The sequence below is a fragment of the Pelecanus crispus genome, chromosome 12 (genome assembly GCF_030463565.1).
Source record: "Pelecanus crispus isolate bPelCri1 chromosome 12, bPelCri1.pri, whole genome shotgun sequence".
NCBI lineage: Eukaryota > Metazoa > Chordata > Aves > Pelecaniformes > Pelecanidae > Pelecanus > Pelecanus crispus.
In genome coordinates, this window is record NC_134654.1 from 28390788 (window position 1) to 28410158 (window position 19371).

The following is a 19371-nucleotide window of genomic DNA, read 5'->3' on the forward strand; positions in this document are numbered from 1 at the left end:
CCTCGGCCAGATGGATTCCATCCAGCAGCTCCGGCCCCTGGCCCAGGAAACGTGGGCTGCCTGGGAACAGGCAAGAGGGGGTTTGGAGCAGCAGTTTAATCCCCACCTTTACTAAGGCCAGGGGGTCCCAGGGGGTCAGAGGGAGCCCCCGCCCTGCCCTGCCCGGCGGGCAGTGCTAAAAGCATTTCTTTTAGTGGGCACGGTGGTGTTGGGTTGATGGTTGGACTCATGATCTTAGAGATCCTTTCCAACCTTAATGATTCCTGGTTTTTACTTTCATTAAAAAATAATCCAGCCACCAAGGAGGAAACATGAAATTGCTGCTCTGCCCTTAACTGGTTTGGTGGTGGGCTTGGTGGTGTGAGGTTAATGGTTGGGCTGGATGATCTGAAAGGGCTTTTCCAATCTCAACGATTTGATGGTTCTATAATTCTTCCGCTTTTGCAAATCATGAGCTGATGCACGAGGAACCTGATGAGTCTCTGCCAGGGCATAGCCCTCAGACCTCGGTGACCATGACACGCAGGAGAGGCACACTCAGCCCCATCCACCTACCGCGAGCTCTTCCACGCAGGCGAAGTCGCACCGTGGAAGGGCCGGCACCGCCTGGGCGAGCCAGTCAGCGGGATGCGCTGCCAGGCTCTGCCCTCGCCACGTTGGCACCGGAGCCAACCCGCAGTCGGTCTCGTCTACCTCATGCAGCCAGAAGCTGCTGTGAAACGCAGAGCAGCACCCATGGGAGACGTGCCCCCTCGTCAGAGGAAGGGCAGCTCGGGGTGCAGGCAGGAGGGCAGCACAGCCCTGCTTTGCCCAGCCCGGGAGCGCACGCGTCTCCCAGGGCACCCTGTCCGTGGGTCACTCGCGTCTCCCAGGGCACCCTGTCCGTGGGTCACTCGCGTCTCCCAGGGCACCCTGTCCGTGGGTCACTCGCGTCTCCCAGGGCACCCTGTCCGTGGGTCGCTCGCGTCTCCCAGGGCACCCTGTCCGTGGGTCGCTCGCGTCTCCCAGGGCACCCTGTCCGTGGGTCGCTCGCCTCCTCTGCTCCCCGAGCCGCAGGAGCTGCATCAGCTGCGGCTTTCAGGATATCAGCCCGCTCTATAGGCAACGGCTCGCCACGGGAGCGTCCACCCGGTGACGGGGCAGCCGGGACCTGCGGACTGGCAGCTGCGGGCGCACGGCAGCAGACCGGCGGCTCCAGCGGGGCCGACTCACCTTGGCGTGGTAGGTGATCGCGCTCTTTGCTACCGCACACTGCTTCTCGACCAGGAAGCAGAACCGCCTCCTCTCTTCCGTGAGAGCTGTCTTATAGCCGTCAGAGACGTAGTTTTCCAGCTCGCCTTGCTTGTTGCTGATGGCTTCGATGTACTAGAAGGGAGAGAGAAGCAGAGAGGTGGCTGCCTCCACCGCTTTGCCCACCGAGCGCCTGCCCCTCCGCGCGCAGCATCCTCCGGAGGGGGGTCAGCGGCGCGGCTGTGGGGCCGGTGGGGGGGTGGCCGGCAGGCGGGGTGCCCGCAGGCGGCCCCCCCAGCACAGGACACGCACACGTGTGCCTGCGCGGCCCCTCCACCCCGCCCTTACTCATCGGAGCCCCCCCCACGCAGAGGCGCTGACTCAGGGCGTGGGCTGGCAGCCGCGCGGGCGGTGGGACGAGCTGTACCGCGTGCAGCCGCCCTCTCACCAAACAGGCCCCCGAGCCGCGCCGAGGCACTCGCACCAGCGGCGGAGGTTGCCCCGATCACCCAGGGCCGGCAATGGCTCCCGCAGCCCCCTGCCCCTGCCAGGCACCGCAGCGCACGAGCCACGGTGAAACCCAGCCAGGCCGAGCACCTCCGGCACCCTCCCTGCCGCCGGCGCCTTCGCCGAACCGCTGCTTGCTGCCCACCGCTGCCTGCAAGAACGGGCAGGGCCGCGCTGCCGAGAGCCGCAGCGGGACAGCGCGTGAACCCCTCCACCACACACCACCGTCAGCAACGCTAAGACTACCGGCAGCGGTTTGCGTTTGCCAGTCAGCCGCGCGGTAAGCGGTGCAGGGGCCCGGCGCACGCTGGCACAGCACTCTCTGCCCGGCCGCAAGCAGCGAGGGGACAGCGGGGACGGCCGATCCTCCGTGCTGCACACCCCGGGGCTGCGCAGACGCCGGGGACCCTGCCAGCGCTGGGCAGAGATGCCGTAGACGCGGCGGCGGGAGGCTTCTCCGCTGGCACGGGCTCCTGCTCTACCTACAGGACTTGTGCCAGCAGGGCTGCGCCACGCAGGGCTTTGGCAGCGCCGTACAGGGCACGGAAGCGGCACCATACAGGGCACGGAAGCGGCACCATACAGGGCTGGGCTAAGCCGGCCGCTCAGGCTGACCCGTGCGGTGCAAACGTGGCACACGGGAGGGCTTCCGAGCAACGCCGGGGACCGCAGGGCTGCCGCTCGGCCACACCATCAGCATCCCTCAGCATGCAGGGCACGAGATGGCCCCAGCAGCCCAAACCAGGCACCTTCTCCTCCCTCGATGCCCTCGCGATGTCCCCAGCTGCTCTGCAAGGAGCTTCCACCCTTGATGTGGTGCTGGGAGAGCGGCCACCAAGCCTCCAAGAGGAGCATCCCTCCTGCCCATCGCTGTCCTGCCCTGCAGCACCTCGCTGCCGCCGGCTCTGCCCTGGGACGGCTGCACCACGCTGAAAAGCCACAAGCAGCCCTGCAGACCAGGCACTGCTAAACCTGTTTCAGAAAGTCTGAGCTTCCCCGAGAAGGGAATTAAACTGGAAATTCAGGGCCCAAAGCAGCTTTACTTCCTTCTTCATGTTTAACAGTTATTTTTAGCATGCTACAATATTTATTAGCAGACACATAAAATGGAACAAACTTCAACAAAGCAGTGAGATTAAGTGACATCCCAGACTTCAAAGGGGGCTTATTTCAGAGCTGGAGCTCCGCCTGCTCCCACCCTGCTCAGAGCATCCTCCCTCAAGAGCAAACCCTGCAGAGAGCTTGTGCTGCACCCAGCAGGTTTCGGGTCTCCCGTGTGGGTTAGGGAAAAGGGGGTCAGGGAGAAATGGGTAAAAACCCAGTTTGCAACCAACAACCCTGTTCTAAGGAGAAATTTTTTTCTCCCAAATGAGAAAATCCAGTGCAAACGCCTGTGTTTAGGAACAGAAATAAATGAAGGTAACTGAGCTGACGCCGTTGGGTGTAGAAGCAGAAATAATGGAGGAATGTGCATCACCCCCAAGCGAAGCCGCAGGGAGAGCTGGCGGGGATGTAGGGGAGGGCACCGGGAAAGCCGGCAGCAGGCACAGAGGCACCGGGAAGAGGCGGCAGCAGCCCCGGGCATGTGCCGGCGGGAGCAGGCGGCAGTGGGCGGACACGCTCGGCGCAAGCAGGGAAAGCATCGCTCCTGCGGAGTGGGCTCGGGACAGAGGCGATGCCGGCAGCACGCCGCCTCCTCCCAGGTATTATTAGCCCCGGGAACAGCACAGGGACAGAGCCCAGAGGCGTCAGCTTGGCAGCAGGGAGAGGAGCCGGGAGGGAAGGATGTCCCAGCAGCACGCCGGCAAGCCCCAGCTCCCGGTGCCTCGACCCCTCCAGCGCAGCGCTGCTACACCAGGGACGGAGCGATCCCCGCTGTCCCTGCGCCACAGGCAACTCCCCAAAAAAAAAGTTTCCTTCACTCCTCTCCTGAGGGAAGCGGCAGGACGACGCTCCCCGTCCTGCACAGCCCCATTTCTGGAAGGAAACCGCAACCCTAACAGCACCTGAAATAGCAGGAGCGCGGGAGCGAGCGCGGGAGCAAGCGCAGACCCCGACACCCTAAGCTCATCCTGCTTAATTTACTAACTGGGCCACCAAGAACGAGAAGGTGAGGAGTGAAATGAGTCCACCGCCGGCTAATTTAGTTCAGTAGCACAAGGACCAGCCCGCCGCGATCCAGGTTGCCCCGTACGATAACCATCCCCAGGTACGGCAGGTGGGCGAGAGCCAGCTCCGCTCCCAAACACACCGTATGCCGTGGCGCGCGGCGGGGAAATTCTTCCTTATCTTAGCAATGTTAGATTTTGGGTTTTAATCGCGACGTACAAATACGCAAGTTGAAGCCTTATTTACATCTCTGATTTCAATCTTGTTTTGCAAGTATACTTTTAATTATTTCACTAAGGAAAGGCTTGTCTTAATGGCTGCAGCCAGTTAGAACATGTTGATTTGCAAGCAGAGCGCCTATGCTCTAAATTTAGTATTCTCAGCGCTTTTAATACTTTATGTAAATATGCCTGATGTGCCATTGATTTATTCAGAGCCTTCATTTTTACACGTTATTACATTACAAAATGGCGAGCAACACTTCTTGTTCACTAGACAGTGTTCATTTTGGATTTGTTCACAATGACAATGGGCTTTCAAATAACGCATAGGAAGACAATTTAAATAAAAACCTTGCTAAATACGCCAGATGCACCAGGAAAAAAAAAAAAAAGGAACAGGCAAAGCACGATGTAAGAGCTCACTACTGTGTCAAGGAGCAGCGCCGTCGTTAATCAGCGAGCGGTGCTTTACCTGCAGCCAGGTGCCCACGGCTGCCGCTCCCAGCTCCTTTCCCTGGGCACAGAGGGGGATCCCGCGGCCACCCTGCATTCTGAACCCCAGCCAAACACGTTTCTCAGCTCGGCACGACCTGACAACCGGCGTAAGGGCCAGAGGCACGCGCGTCCCCGCCGGCCTCGGTGTGTCCGGGCTCCGCGGCTCGGCAGCATCCTCTCCAGGACCTCACCCACGAGCACGTACCGCTCGAGCGATGCGTCTTAAATTCCGACCTTGACTTAGGCTGTCAGCTTCGAATTCGTGTTTTAAGCATTGCCTAAATAAAAATCCCAGTTAAAAGGAGAGAAAAAAAAAAAAAAAAACCAACCTGATTTGTGACCTGAATGCCCAAGGGGGCAGGGAGCCGGCCAGGGCAGCGCTCGCGGGGGTCACGGCCGTGCCAAAAGCCAGAGCACACGCTGGAGCCACCCAACAGCTCCAGAAACCTTTTTCTGGGTTTCTAGGTTGGAGAGGCCTCAAATAACTCCCCCGTCCCCCCCCCATCCGCCTCCCGAACACATCCACTTCCAATTCACCGGGAGCCGCTGACCTAATTAGCAATGTCAGCACGCGGCGGCGCTGGGCACAGCCGAGGAATCGGTTTAAGATGCTGCCGTGGCTCGGGGACGAGAGCTGGCGGAGCGAGGGCTCCTGCCTGCTCCAGGGAAGCAGCAATCCCGGGAAGGGGAGCCTGGTCCCGGCAGCCCCGGCTCGGCCAGGGACCTGCCGGCTCAACCCCTCCCGGCTGCTCCGTGCCTGGGGGAGACGAGCGATGCCGGAGCAAAGCTTGGCCACGCTGGGTCCAGCCGGAGCTGGGCAATCTCCATTCAGAAGCCAGACCAAGTTACCCCAACCGGTCAGACAGTAAATTAGGAACAAAAAAACCATGAAAGAGGAAACAAGACGCTGCAAAGTCCCCAGCTCGAGCAGCCGCGGTCATCCCCGGCACAGAAAAGCCAGGGCACAACAAAGGCCCTGCCGCTTACGCTACCAACTTCCCAATGCCACCCCAAAGCTGACAGCTAGAGGTGCGTGAAGATGAAAAAGCAGCCGAGAAATGTCAAGAACCGAGTTCTTTTCAAGCGCACGCTGCCATCAGTGTAGTTAGTGCAGGTGAAACAGCGACGTCGGTACTGAACTTCAGTCAAGCCTTTAATAACCACACAGCCTTACTGGAAAAAAAAATCAGTTCAAACTGCTCTACCCAAGCCGAGAACATGCGACACAGTTAGGAATATGAGCCAAGGGCAGTGCTAATGCATAGAGCATGCCTGCAGAATTCAGCATTACAGATCTTTATCGGTGCTCAGCCGCATCTGCCACCGCTGAGCAAAGAATCGGCCACAGGGCCAAGAGGGAACCAACAGCAGGCAGCAGCCAGCAAGGAAAGGAGGCACCAGCTAGCCACGCTGGACGTGGTGGTTGCACGTTTTGAGACCAGAAAGGCAGTAACGCCGCAGGGGAGCACGCGGCGGGCATGCTTCTAGCCGGCGTCAGGTGCGACGCAGAGCCGGGAGGGGACCGTGCCTCCACGCCAGCTCCAAACGCCGGGCTCTCGTCCCGGGGAGGGACGGGTCAGGATCAGCAGCACAGAGCAGTGGGGCGAAGAGACAAAGGGAAGCGAGGGGAAGGGAGAGGACTCTGTGAGCTGTGCCGGACCCGTGCGGCACGCTGAAATACCTGGAAGGAGTAAACACCGAGAGAAGGAAGGATTTATTTAGGGAACCACAAGGGAGAAGAATTAGCAAGTAACGGGATAAAATAAGAAAGAAGTTAGGCTGATTAACAGAGGAAGAGCATCTAAGCTGTTGAATAGTCTCAAGGAAAAACAGCTGAAACCCTACCACGGCATATAGCCAAACTGAGGAAAGCAAGCCTGGGGATCCTCAGCCCCGATGGCTCCGGGGGGAGGGGACAGCTTCTCCTCATTCCCAGAATTTGTTCCTTGTGTGGAAGCTGGCGGACCCTTAAGCAGCCTTGGGGGAGACACCGTCCCCTCCAGCCTCCATCATCGCCCAAGCGCGTTACAGATGAAGGAGGTTGGTTGGTCTGTTTAGCCAGACAGAGCGATGCCGTATTCAAGCCCTGGGATATCAGCGGCTCTTCCCAGCAGAGCACGTCCGGGCAGGAGACTGGAGCTCGGAAACCAGCCTGGAGGTGACCTAACCTGTCTTGTGATAAGGCAAATAAAGCAACAGACCAAACCCTCTCCTGCAGCAGAGCACGCCCGTACGCGGGTCACCATGGGAGCCGAAACACATTGCACTGCCTTTCGCAAGGACAAAGCACCCCTGCAGAGCCACCGGACCCCATGTCACCGCAGCCGGCCGCTGTCGGATGGTTCCTGTGCATCTGGCACACGGGCAGCCCGAAGCTCTGCACCTTTCCCGGGGAGAAGGCAAACTCCCCCTGCACAAGCACCGACACCTCCAGCCGGGGCAGATCTTTCAGTGCCGGCACCCGCCGCGCTGCCCACCAGCCTCCACCGCTCCCCCGCTGCAGCAGCCTGCGGGATGCTGCAGACACTATTGCACTGATGGGTATCAAAGGTGAAATAATACGCAGAGCGGATCCTAGGGAGCACAACCCTGACAGCCGCCCTGCTCCGAGGAGGCTGACCTCCCTTCCCACCCCCGAGAAGGGCCGTCTCCCCTCGTTACGTTGCCTGTCTCGCACATCTGCTCATCGGAGCATCAGCCTCATCCTTTCACTGCTCCTATAAAAGCACCATCCACGCACGCATGTGGTATTACATAAAATTTACAGCGAGCAAAGCAGCAGGCAAGCGCTTTCTCCAGCCGGCTGTGCGGGGGTTTCATGATCAGCTGCTTTAAACGTTCCCTCAACACAGGGACGCCCGGGATCAAGGGCTCGATGCAGAAGGTTTGGTACCAAAACGCTCAGACGTGGCCCTGACCTGTGCAGGCACGGGGACCGAGACACCAGCTCTCCAGAAGAGTCATTTAAAGCACCTCAGCCCCGAGGAAAAGGAATTTAAGATTTCATTTTGCGTATTTGTAGCAGCCGCTTACGGATTTGTAGAGCTGGCTTCAGGAAACCACGCTTTGTGCAGCAGCCTGCAGCTCACCCGGGGCGGAGGGGACGCTGCCAGCCAGCCGTGGCGGCCGAGCAAGCCCACCCCGACCGCAGCCGCTGGACGGAGGGGATGGAGGCTCTCCTCCTCTCGGTGCTGCTTTTTTTCAGAAGCTCTCACAGCCGACAAAGTCTGAAGAAGCCGCCGCTTCAGCGTCTTGGCTCTCGTGGCACCACGTCTGGAGAGGAGAGGGTCCGGCGTGCTGCCAGAGCAGGGTGCAACGCCCAAAGCCCCCCCAGACGCTCAGGGCCACGGCCCCGCGGTAAGAGGGGCCAACGCCACCAGCACGCCCGTTCACAGCCGATTACAGAGTAAACAGAGGCAAAAAGATACCGCAAGGCACGAGCTCTCCAGCAAGTCCTGAGACGCGAGCAGGTAACGCCACCGAGCTACGTGAGCGCTCAGGGCGGTGCTTCCCGAATCGGATCCCTGCCAGTCCCGAGCTGGCCGTGGCAAGGACGCTCAGACGCTGCCCACGACCGGAGCGGCTCAGCCCCAGACCTGATGCATCTCCCACCAAGCGTTTCGCATGCGCTGCCCCTCCCTGCACCCGCTGACTGTATTTGCTGGGTTTGGACACCCAGCCCAACTCAGCTTAAAGCACGATAAAACCTGGAGAGAGTTACCTGCAGCCACCGAGCTTTTACATAATTCTTCCCTATTTGACTTTTACATAAGCCTTTGTAACCTGGTTTGTGCAAACCCCTTATCAGTTAGAGCTTCTTGACCTATAGCTAAAATTATCTCTCCTGTTGGGAATATCAAAATGAGGTTTCAATTACAAAAGTTTATAACCCCCCCCCCCCACCCCGCAGGTTATTTGGCACAGTGGTATTTAATGCTTCAAATATTCCCAACAGGAGCAGGTGTAGGTATGGCCAAGCAGAAGACACATCTGGGCAGGAACCGAGCCCAGCCTCCGCAGCCCACTGCCCCCGGCTCAGCAAACCTCCAGAGTCACCGTCGCGGCTGCTCGCCGGCACAGCCGCGCCGAAAGCCCTTTCGCCCGGGTCAGGCACGGCCTTTTGCCGCAAAGAGCCGGCTTCAGCTCCCCTATTTAGCATGAATTACAGTCAGCTTCGTCTCAGCCCAACGGAGAAATGCAATTGCTTGTAGCGCTAATATGATTTGCCAAATAGTTTGAACCAACATAACTTCATTGCTGAGCTGCTGATTCAATCAAGGTCCTAAACCCATCGTGACCTTGATTTCATGGCTTGATCGTTGTCGTGGTTTAACCCCAGCCGGCAACTACGCCCCACACAGCCGCTCGCTCGCTCCCCCCCGGTGGGATGGGGGAGAGAGTCGGAAGGGTAAAAGTGAGAAAACTGGTGGGTTGAGATAAAGACAGTTCAGTAATTGAAATAAAATAGTAATAATAATAACAGAATATACAAAGCTAGTGATGCACGATGCACCACCCACCAACCGATGTCATAGAATCATCGAATCATCGAATCGTTTAGGTTGGAAAAGCCCTTTAAGCTCATCCAGTCCAACCATTAACCCAACACTACCAAGTCCACCACTAAACCAGTTAAGGGGAGAGTAGCAACCCCACGCCTCCTGGCTTGGGGGCTGGATTATTTTTTAATGACAGTAAAAACCAGGAATCATTAAGGTTGGAAAGGGTCTCTAAGATCATCAGTCCAACCACCAACCCAACACCCCCATGCCCACTAAACCATGTCCCCAAGTGCCACCTCTGCCCGTTTTTTGAACCCCTCCAGGGCTGGGGACTCCCCCACCTCTCTGGGCAGCCTGTCCCAATGCTTGACCACTTTTTCCATGAAGAAATTTTTCCTAATATCCAATCTAAACCTCCCCTGAGCAGCAGCCCCCCGGCCAGCTTTCCCGCAGTTTCTATACTGAGCATGACGCCGTATGGTCTGGAACGTCCCCTTGGCCAGGCTGCGTCCCCTCCCCGCTCCTTGCGCGCCTCCAGCCTGCTCAGTTGGCAGGGCATGAGAAGCTGAAAAGTCCTTGATTTAGGGTAAGCACTACTTAGCAACAACTGAAACAACAGTGCGTTATCAGCATTATTCTCGCATTAAATCCAAACCACAGCACTATGCCAGCTACTGGGAAGAAAATTAACTCTATCCCAGCTGAAACCAGGACAGTCATAACCAGCGTTTAATGAAATCACAGCAGTTTAGCTTCCTCGGTGATTATTTAATCTTAATATTGCTTTCATTCTTCTTCATAAAAGACATGAAGTGAATGGAATTGCTTTATTCTCCCAGTTTTCAACACAGGTCAAAAAAAAAAAAAGCGTCATTAACTACATAACCAAGATGAGACATTTGAGGCAGTTAGCTGTCTCAGCTTTCATTCCTCACGTATAACAAAAGCTCTGGACTGATTCATAAAGAATAAAAAGCCTGGCTTTATTGCGACATTCAGCAGCAACAACCCACAACCACAGCATCTCTCTTGACCATGACAGACAAAGCTCTGGAGATGGAAAATCACTCCTGCAGCCTAATTGCACTTTGAGCTGCTTTTAAGCTACATGAGTTGTCTTTACTGCAAACCACAAGGTGTTTCAAATCCTCAACCATTTTAATCCTGCCATGCCCGTCCTCGACTATTAAACTCCACAAAACAAGCACAGGAGACAGCGGCCGGATGATGTGGGGCTCGCAGACAACGCTGGATCAGCGCTCTCGGTGCCACGGGTGGCTGACGAAGCTCAGGAGAAGCGTCCTGCAAGTGCCCACGAGCACCACGCTGCTGCCTCATCCCGAGCAGACCTCCTCAACCTCCGTCTTCCCAAAGCTACTGCTCACCAGCCACAAGATAATTAGTTACGTGCAGCGCCTGCTGAAGATCAGCATTTACTTCTGCTTTCTAAAAGGGGGAAAATCTGAACTGAGGAGTCACAGGCGAGATGTTTGGTCTGTTTTACCGGGCTTCCTGATCAATCCAGCAAAGCACGGAGCCTGAGCCACGCTGGTGCCCTGGCCCAGGTGAGGGCTGAGCTCTGCACCCGGCAAACCAGAGCCTGACCAGCCCCAAATCTCCTCTCGCCTCGGCAGAGTGAGATGTTACAGAAACCACATCCTGGAGCTCCCCGACGGAGGCCAGCACGGCTGCTCCCACCGCGCTCGTCTCGCCCACCCTTCTCACTTGCAGGCGATGACAAGATGCGGTCACTCACCAAGCGGGGAAAAGGCAGAAAGGAGCAATTCCGCTTCCCGTAGCATTAAATACGAGGACAGATGATGACAGAGCATCAGACTCCTGGCTGCCGACTGCTACAGTAGCTTAAGTGGATGAGTCCTCAAAAGAAGAGCAAGATGTTATCGCTTTACTGAAGGAGACGACTGATGTAGCTACCAGGACGTTTCCAGCAGCAGCAGCTTCGCCCATTACGAGACAAGTAATCTGCAAGAGCCCATTAGAAGAGCTCCATGCAGCCGTTGTCTGATCGGCCTGCGGTCCCCAGGCACCAGCCTGATGAAGCCTTCAGCTTCCCGCAAGCATCACAAGGTGCCTTCAGCCGCCTCTTCAGAGGCCGCCGGGGGGTTTTTACAAGCCGGCCGCAGGGGTGGCTCCGGGCCAGCTAAACAAACCGAGCCGCGGGCAGCGGCTCCCCAAGGAGAACCGCCCGGTTCCTTGTTTTAAGCCAGTTGAGAAAGATTTTTGCGGAGCGAAGCCCCACGGTGCGACACCAGCAGCTCCGCAGACGCGCCCGGTGAGGATCCCTCCTCACACCGGTACCAACGCCCACGCAGCTCCAGGCTGGACCCACCCTTGCGGCGATCCCCCCGCTCTCTGATGCGCAAGCAAAGGTAAAAACAGCATCAAGGGTGGCCCAGAACACTCTTTTTCTGTTGAAAGGAAGTACCAGCATCGCAGCCAGCAGAGAACAGAGGGAAAACTGCCCTCTTGGCTGAATTCGGCAATTTAACTTTGTATTTTGATGTAGAGGGGGAAAAAAAAGTGAGCAGTTGAGCAGCCTCATAACTCTTTAAGCTCAAAAGCCATCGTAAGACTTTTTCAGAGGTAAGCGCTTCCTAAATACTTACTGCTGAAAGATTAAGGGAATGAAAGCCTGATCCTGTTTCCCTGCCCAAAGCAGCCATGCTAACGGGACCACCCCACCCTGCCACATCGCAGCAGGAGGATCAAACCGTCGCTCCTCTCCCAGCTACGGTAAAGCCAGTCACTGGGATGGAATTCCCTCCGACTCCGGGTGTGGGATGGGGACCCCTGCACGGCAGCAGCCCGGGGTGGCTGGGCAGGAGAGGGGTGGCTCTGGCAGCACTTTCGCTCTGTTGTCGCCATCAGCAGCTTTCGCAAGCGGGGGGTAACGCAGGTTTGATCCCCGAGTTTCCCCACGCTGAGCCTCATTTGCCTAACAGGGCTTTTCTTGCTCAGCAGGAATTCCGAAGCAAGGGCTTGCGGAGACGCCACAACTCAGAAGCGGTTTAAGCTGCTCGGCTCTCAACAACGCGCCAGCCCCCGCCTCGGCGGGCAGGACACCCACGTCCGCGGCATCGACACCCTCCAGCCACGCTCTGGCCAGCCGTGCCTCCTGCGAGCAGCTCAGCGCAGCCCCGGCGGTCCGGGGCTGCAAACGAGCACGAGCTCAGCGCAACGTGCTCCGGCTCGGCACGGGAGCCGCACGCTGAGCCGGGGTGGATGACTGCGAGCGCGTTTTTCTCCTTCAGTGCTTATTCTGATTCACGCCACCGAGAGAATGACTGATTTCCCAAATTTTAGTGCAATTAAGAATGTCACTTCCCCAGCACAACCTTCATAGTAACTATCTGCCAGCTACTTTAAATGCCACCCTGTACACAGCCCCTGCCAGCAAAGTGCCACCAACGTTTGGATCCCCTTCAGCGGACACGGATCATTGGCACGTTACCGGCCCATGGCACCCAAAGTAACAGACACCGGTCCCAACGTAATGCATACTCTCGTGCCTCAGAGACAGACTAGGTACTTTCTGGCTTCAGGGTTCATATTCCTCTTTTCAAGGTGCTACTCGTGCTGCAATCATTCAAGAGCCTTAACTCGAGCAGCAGCACGAGGACTTCCAGCCGGAGCAGGTTTGCGGATAGGTGCATCAGCCTCTCGTTAAAGTTTGCCATGTTCAGCCGTGCTCCGGGCAAAGCTTGAACCAAAGGTTGCAGACGTCAGAAGACACGAACTGCTGCTGCGAACGCATCGGTAACCCGGGTGCCACAGCCCCTCGGCACCTCCCGCTCACGGCCCCGGCTCAGCCCCAGCCGGGGCCGTGCCCTGGATGCTCTTCAGTGAGATGCCGACCCCCTGACTCCCTCCCTGCAGGGAATCCCAACGCCTCGACCTCCGAAACGCGCCCGCCCCGCAGCACAAACCGTCCAGGCGGGTGCCATGAGTGACCCCAGCCCCGCGCAGCCGGGACCCGATTAGCAAACGGCGCGTGGTCGGCGAGGGAGCCCACACCGCGATCACACCGCAGTGATTCACCGCAGCCGCCCCCGGCCCGCGCCGCCGCCCCGGCGGGCTGGGGGAAGGGGCGCCCCGGCAGCAGACACGGAAAATATTTAAGCAAAACACCATCCAGAGGAAGATGGATCTGGCACAACAGAAACTAATGATCTTTTTGGGTTCATTCATTAAGCAAAAAAAATAAAAAGCACCAGGAGCAGCGGATCGAGCAGGGTTAGTCACCACCGCACCGCCTGGCACAGCGTCAGCGGAGCTCGCAGCCTCCCCCTCTGCACCGTCCTCCCCCGGGGTGGCCACGAGACCAAGCCGCTCCCATCACGGGCTGCCGCCCCCTCCCTATCCACACTTCCCACACCCCGCCACGCTCCCCTAATGCTGCACCCGTTCCTCTGAAGGAACAGCGAGCCCTTAACTAAACGCTTGCAAGAGCGGGGCCACCTCTAGCATGCGGTACCAAGCATCCGCTGCCCTGCACGAGGACGAGACGCTCGTCCCCCGCCACGCCCGCACAAGGACGAGACGCTCGTCCCTGCCATGCCCGCACAAGGACGAGACGCTCGTCCCTGCCATGCCCGCACAAGGACGAGACGCTCGTCCCTGCCATGCCCGCACAAGGACGAGACGCTCGTCCCTGCCATGCCCGCACAAGGACGAGACGCTCGTCCCTGCCATGCCCGCACAAGGACGAGACGCTCGTCCCTGCCATGCCCGCACAAGGACGAGACGCTCGTCCCTGCCATGCCCGCACAAGGACGAGACGCTCGTCCCCCCCCATGCCTGCAGCACAAGGACGAGATGCTCGTCCCCTCCACGCCCGCACGAGGACGAGATGCTCGTCCCCTCCACGCCCGCACGAGGACGAGATGCTCGTCCCCCCCCATGCCCACAGCACAAGGACGAGATGCTCGTCCCCCCCCATGCCCACAGCACAAGGACGAGACGCTCGTCCCCGCCATGCCCGCACCACGAGGACGAGATGCTCGTCCCTGCCATGCCCACACGAGGACAAGATGCTCGTCCCCGCCATGCCCGCACGAGGACGAGATGCTCGTCCCCGCCATGCCCGCAGCACGAGGACGAGATGCTCGTCCCCGCCATGCCCACACGAGGACGAGATGCTCGTCCCCGCCATGCCCACACGAGGACGAGACGCTCGTCCCCCCCCATGCCCACAGCACAAGGACGAGACGCTCGTCACCGCCATGCCCGCAGCACGAGGACGAGACGCTCGTCCCCACCATGCCCGCAGCACAAGGATGAGATGCTCGTCCCCCCCCATGCCCACAGCACAAGGACGAGATGCTTGTCCCCCCCCATGCCCACAGCACAAGGACAAGATGCTCGTCCCCCCGATGCCCGCACAAGAACGAGATGCTCGTCCCATCCATGCCCGCAGCACAAGGATGAGATGCTCGTGTCCCCCCCCACGCCTGGGGTCCTACCTGCAGCTCCTTGTCCGAGTACTTCTGGGGGTTTTTGCTGCCTTGGCTCTTCTTCCGAAGTTTCTTCAGCTCTGCCTGGCACTTGTCGAGCGAGTCCCCCTTGCTCCTTTGCTCTGTCTGGTATTTTTTCAGTGCAGCCTGGATGCGACAGGAGAAAGCTCTGAGCAGCCGAAATCAAACCCCTGCCTCGGCCGCGGCCCCTGCTGCAGAGGGCTGGCAGGAGCAAGCAGCCTCCCCCCGGATTTTGGGAAAAGCAGGAACCCCGCAGCCCGGAGAGCAAATGGGGCGGCACTAGTCTGACATGGGGGGAAACGTTCTGTGCACGGCGATGTGCGCGATGGCCGGGGATCCATCTGTAACCAGGGGCACGAGCAGTGCCCGGGCACAACTGTCCGCCGCGCAGGGAGCAGGAACGGGAGCCGCGGAGACGCCCGAGCCCACGCTTGTGCTGCTGGACCTCACGAGTCCGTAACTCACACTCAGGTACCGGGAGTCCAGCTCCACCTTCTGCTCCAGCTGCGTCAGGAGCTCGTTGTGGAAGGACTTGAGCTGCAGGCAGAAAGAGAAAACACGGTTCCTTGGCGAGGGCTGGCGAACCCTGCCAGGGGAGCGGGGCTGTACAGAGCAGAGGCTGACAGCAGTGAGGGACAGACAGACACTCGGAGGGGCACCCAGCAGGGCAGGAGCAGATGCCCAAGCAGACCAGACCCTTTGCAGCTCAGCAAATCCACTTCAGAGGGGCTGGTGTCACCCAGTCAAAATGTGGAAAGCCATTTTGCCCAGCTGCAACACCAGCGGAGCCCGTGGCCAGGCGGAGAGCCCGGCGTGCTGGGGCACTCACCATCTCCTCCAGCTGGTTCTGGATCTGCCTGTGGACTTCTGCCATCTGGAAGAGCACATCTCCTGCAAAGACAAGACATGGGGAGGGAGCTTGAGGCACCGAACTCAGGGGGACACCCCAGGGCTGGGGCAGGTGGCACCCCACTAGCAGGGAGGGGTCCGCAGCCAGACCCATGGGTGCTCCTGGAGAACCCCCGGTGCCCGCCTTTGGGGAGCTGTAGGCGAGCAGACGTTCATCTGAGACGCTTGGACAAACGCGCGTATCTTGCGTGGCATGAAGGGAAACAAGGACAAGCAGCAGCGGGAGCCCAGCCCTGAGGGGCAGCCCTGCCTTGCAACCCGCCGTGCCATCGGCCGCCCCAGCTACGGCACGGCTCTGCCCGTGCCAGCCCTTAGCCTGGCCGCAGGGTTGTGACAACGGAGCCAGAGATGACAGGACCCAGAAAGGTCCCTCGTCTCAACCCGACTCACAGTCCAGATACTGGAGGGAGCAGGTGGAGACGAGTAATGCTGCGCTAATAACCGAGATGGGAATTTAAGCAGCACCGTTACAGCCAGGAGCTTCGCCCGACGCTCTCCCAGCTGCGCGTACAGCCCGAAGCCAAGCACAGAGCACCCGCATCCCTCTCCCCCAGCAGCGGGGCAGCGGATAGACGCGGCCGCGGGACTCGGTCCAGGTCACGGAGCTGCAAACGCAGCTAAGCCCTAGGTTGATATTTGCCGCAAAACCACTGGACCTGTTCAACCTCAGCGGCTGAGCTGGGCAGCGAGGGCAGAGCCGTGGCCCCGTGGCTGCCGCGAACGCCGCAGGTCAGTCCCACGAAGGGCCGCCCATGGCCGAGGGATCCCAGCTCTGCTTTGTCTCTTCCTTTTTCTTTTCAAATGCAGAATTCATCAAGTCACACACCCACTGCGCTTTTCCTGGGAGGAAGGGCAGCATCCTGCCTCAGCAAAAGCGCCGGGCAGCTGGAGCCAGACACACACATGGGAGCTGCAGGGGCGTCTTTTAGGAGAGGAGCCAGTGCTACTGCTCAACGAAAAGCACCATCTCGGGATGGGAGCAAGCTTTCAGGCAGAGCCGAGCTCTGTCAGCTATTTGTAAGGGCTGAGTTAGGAAGCTCTTACTTCCAGCATGGCAGGTCACAGCTTCCCAGGAGGATTCATGGAGCTGTTTGTAAGCTGAAAGCCGTGATCCGCGTCTCTGAGCTACTCCAGTCTTAGGACTCAGCAAGTCCTGCAGCTGGCGGTGGCTGGGAGCCCCCCGGCACCCGCAGGGGCTCTCCAAAGGGAAGCAGCATCTCACATCCCATCCCAGAAAAAGCAGAGCAGCGCCTGGGATAACTCAAAGCCCCAAACATACCGCCCATAAAAACGTACGTGGAGTTTTAAGTGACAAAACTGCAACCCCAGGGATGGGAAATGCGATGGGGAGGGGACAGCAGCCCTGCAGCCCCAGGACAATGTGCGGGAGGAGATGGTGCAACGCTCCCGAGGCTGCGGCTCCCGGCAGGGATGAACCTGGGAACCCTCTGGGGATCCAGGGGGGAGCAGCCACAGCCCTAATCCCACCCGACAGCGGGTCCCCCTTCCCCAGCCCCCAGCAGCCGAGATGCAGAGCCCAGGTTTGCTTCCACACGGGGCTGCTCACTCCTGTCCTGCTCCAGCGAGAGCCCAGCCCTGGCAACAAACACTGCGGTTTTGGTGTATTTAGAGAGTGAAGGAAAACGCGAGTCCTCTGCGGAGGACGGGTCCGTGCTGGGCTCCAGGACAACCGCATGCGTGGAGTCAAACCTCAGCAGCAGCGAGAGCGGGACGAGCCAAACCAGCGTCTCACCGGTGCAAGGGAACCACTGGGACCCTCGTTCAGCACAAAAATAGATGGCGTACGCTGGGCCAGCCCCAGCCCGCTGCTCGGTCAGCCCGTCCCCGGCACGCCACGTGCCCGGGTACACGGGCCGTACGCCAGCCGAGCATCGATACCACCAGCCCATCGGGAACAACCTGGCCCAACAGTGCTTTGCTCTTGTGGCTGAAGCAATTCGTACTTTGCACTGTGTCTCAAAACCTTCTGCAAACATTAAAATCTGATCTCTTTTCGTCCTTGGCGGGCACCAGCCGCCTGCACCGCGGCTCGATGTGGTAACAGAACCGTCTGCAGCACCGGGGCTGCCGTCCCCCCGGCTTGGCTCCTCAAAAAAGCAGCGATGCACAAAGCATCCCGCAAAGCGAGGAGGTGACCACACAGCACGGCTACAGCCCTGCTCCTTCACCGGGAGGAAACCACGTGCCGAGATTTCCGCAGCCACCGAGCCAGCTCTAACTTTTACAGCCGCTTCGCAAGGTGCCGAGCGAAGCGGAGCAGCCCCTGGCACTCACGCCGAGCAGGCAGCCGGCTGCGGCAATTACGCATGTCTGCGGTGAAGAACTTCACGCATGAACGGGGAGGTCCGGGCAAGGGGTCACCACCACGAGACTGCCAGGAAATTGCTCTCCGGCTGGGCTGCGACAGCTCAATCATGGGAAGTGCACAAATTCCCACTGCAAGGAGGCAATGACGTAACGCCGTCGCTTGGCTGAGATGGCTTTCTCAAGAGTGTATCAATGCAAGGGTGGCTCGCTTATTATTCCCAAAGCTCGCGCCACCCCCTCTCCCTTTTGCTTCCCGTTTGGCCGGAGTGGAAACCCTGGCTGAGAAAGCCGGTGCAGGGCTGGCCGATGGCTTCCTGGCCACCACTGCCGAGACCCCAACCTACCCGGAGAGCAGGGACCAGGGCGCTCAGAAATAATATACATATCCCCAAATCCGGCACCGGGTACACCCAGCCCCCTGCACCGGGACAACCGGGCTCTGCCCCCACCGCATTCCTCACCCAGGGAAGCAACCTGTTCCCAGCAGCCGGGGAGGCACGTGGTGCGTCTCTCAACAGATAGGCATCTTTGTGTTGAGACTTTCTCCTCCGCTGCCACCCCCTTGCCTCTTATCACAGCGAGAGCACGGGGCGTTTCAGCCCCACATCAAAGCGAGCACCGGTGGGGAGCCTTTCCCACCCAGCACAGCATCCCGGCTGCAAGCTGCTCTGTGTCCCAGCCCGGGCGAGGGGACGCTGCCGTGCCCCCCGTGCCCGCTCCCCTGCCACGGCCGGTTTGCTGCGCCTTTGCCGGCGGTGCAGCCAGCCCAGCACCCAGAGCGGCTCAAGCCGAGCACCACGCCGCAGCCGGCGCGGCGCAGGAAGCGGCTGGATGCCTGCCCGGTGCTGGGCTGCGCGGAGGCATGAGAGCTTCCTCCGGAGCCTCTCCCCGGGCTGAGACAGCCCGACAGGCTCCGAAGGAATCAGCTCCGGGCTTCCCGTGGCCTCTGCCATCGCCGGGAGCCCACGTGGGGCAGCGGCAGGATTTGAGCTCGATCTCCTGAACGGTAGCTGCAGCGCTGTGTGAATTCACGTATAGCACCTCCGACACCCCGATGCCTCCACGCCACAAGCTGCTTCACCACTGCAAAAACGCTGCAGACCTTGTTAGACATTAACAGACATTACACCCCGAAACCGCTCAGACTAACAGAGCGTGGCAGCAGGGAAGAGGTTAAACTGTGACTAAGAGATACCACAGTAGTCGGAAAGCCTAAAATATTTCAAACCCTGGGTCAGAAGAGGATCTGCGGCATTGCGCCGACGGTAGATACTGCAAGGTGCCAGCAGAGCTCGGCGGCAGGGCCGGACCACGGCACACGCCCCGGCAGCAGCGTGGCCGCCCACGCCGCGGGCGTTTTGCATCACCTACCAGTGGTATTTGCAAGTTAAACGCTGTAATTACCGCTGCGCGGCAGGGCAGAGAAGAGGGCAAGAGCTTGGGTCACAGTGTAAACTGCGCATACAGAGCGGGAACACCAGGCTAGCCTTGCTGCCAAAACACACATGCGATGGGTCAAGAAACCCAAGGTTAAGTGTCTCACCTAAACCCAGAGGCAAAAATAAAGAGGGGGAA

The 19371-nt window shown here is 59.2% G+C and overlaps 1 protein-coding gene across 4 annotated transcripts in view; it reads right to left on the reverse strand.

The window, feature by feature from the left end:
- The window catches only part of BAIAP2 (BAR/IMD domain containing adaptor protein 2), a 51299-nt gene that overhangs the window by 10741 nt on the left and 21187 nt on the right, over positions 1-19371 (reverse strand). For 3 of the 4 annotated variants that reach the window (XM_075719516.1, XM_075719518.1, XM_075719517.1), the window contains 4 exons: positions 15389-15450; positions 15025-15096; positions 14548-14685; positions 1213-1365 (listed from right to left, as the gene is read on the reverse strand). In XM_075719516.1, coding sequence (XP_075575631.1) covers positions 1213-1365; positions 14548-14685; positions 15025-15096; positions 15389-15450 — 425 coding nt within the window. The remainder of the gene's footprint in view (positions 1-1212; positions 1366-14547; positions 14686-15024; positions 15097-15388; positions 15451-19371) is intronic. The other variant, XM_075719519.1, reaches the window with a different exon arrangement.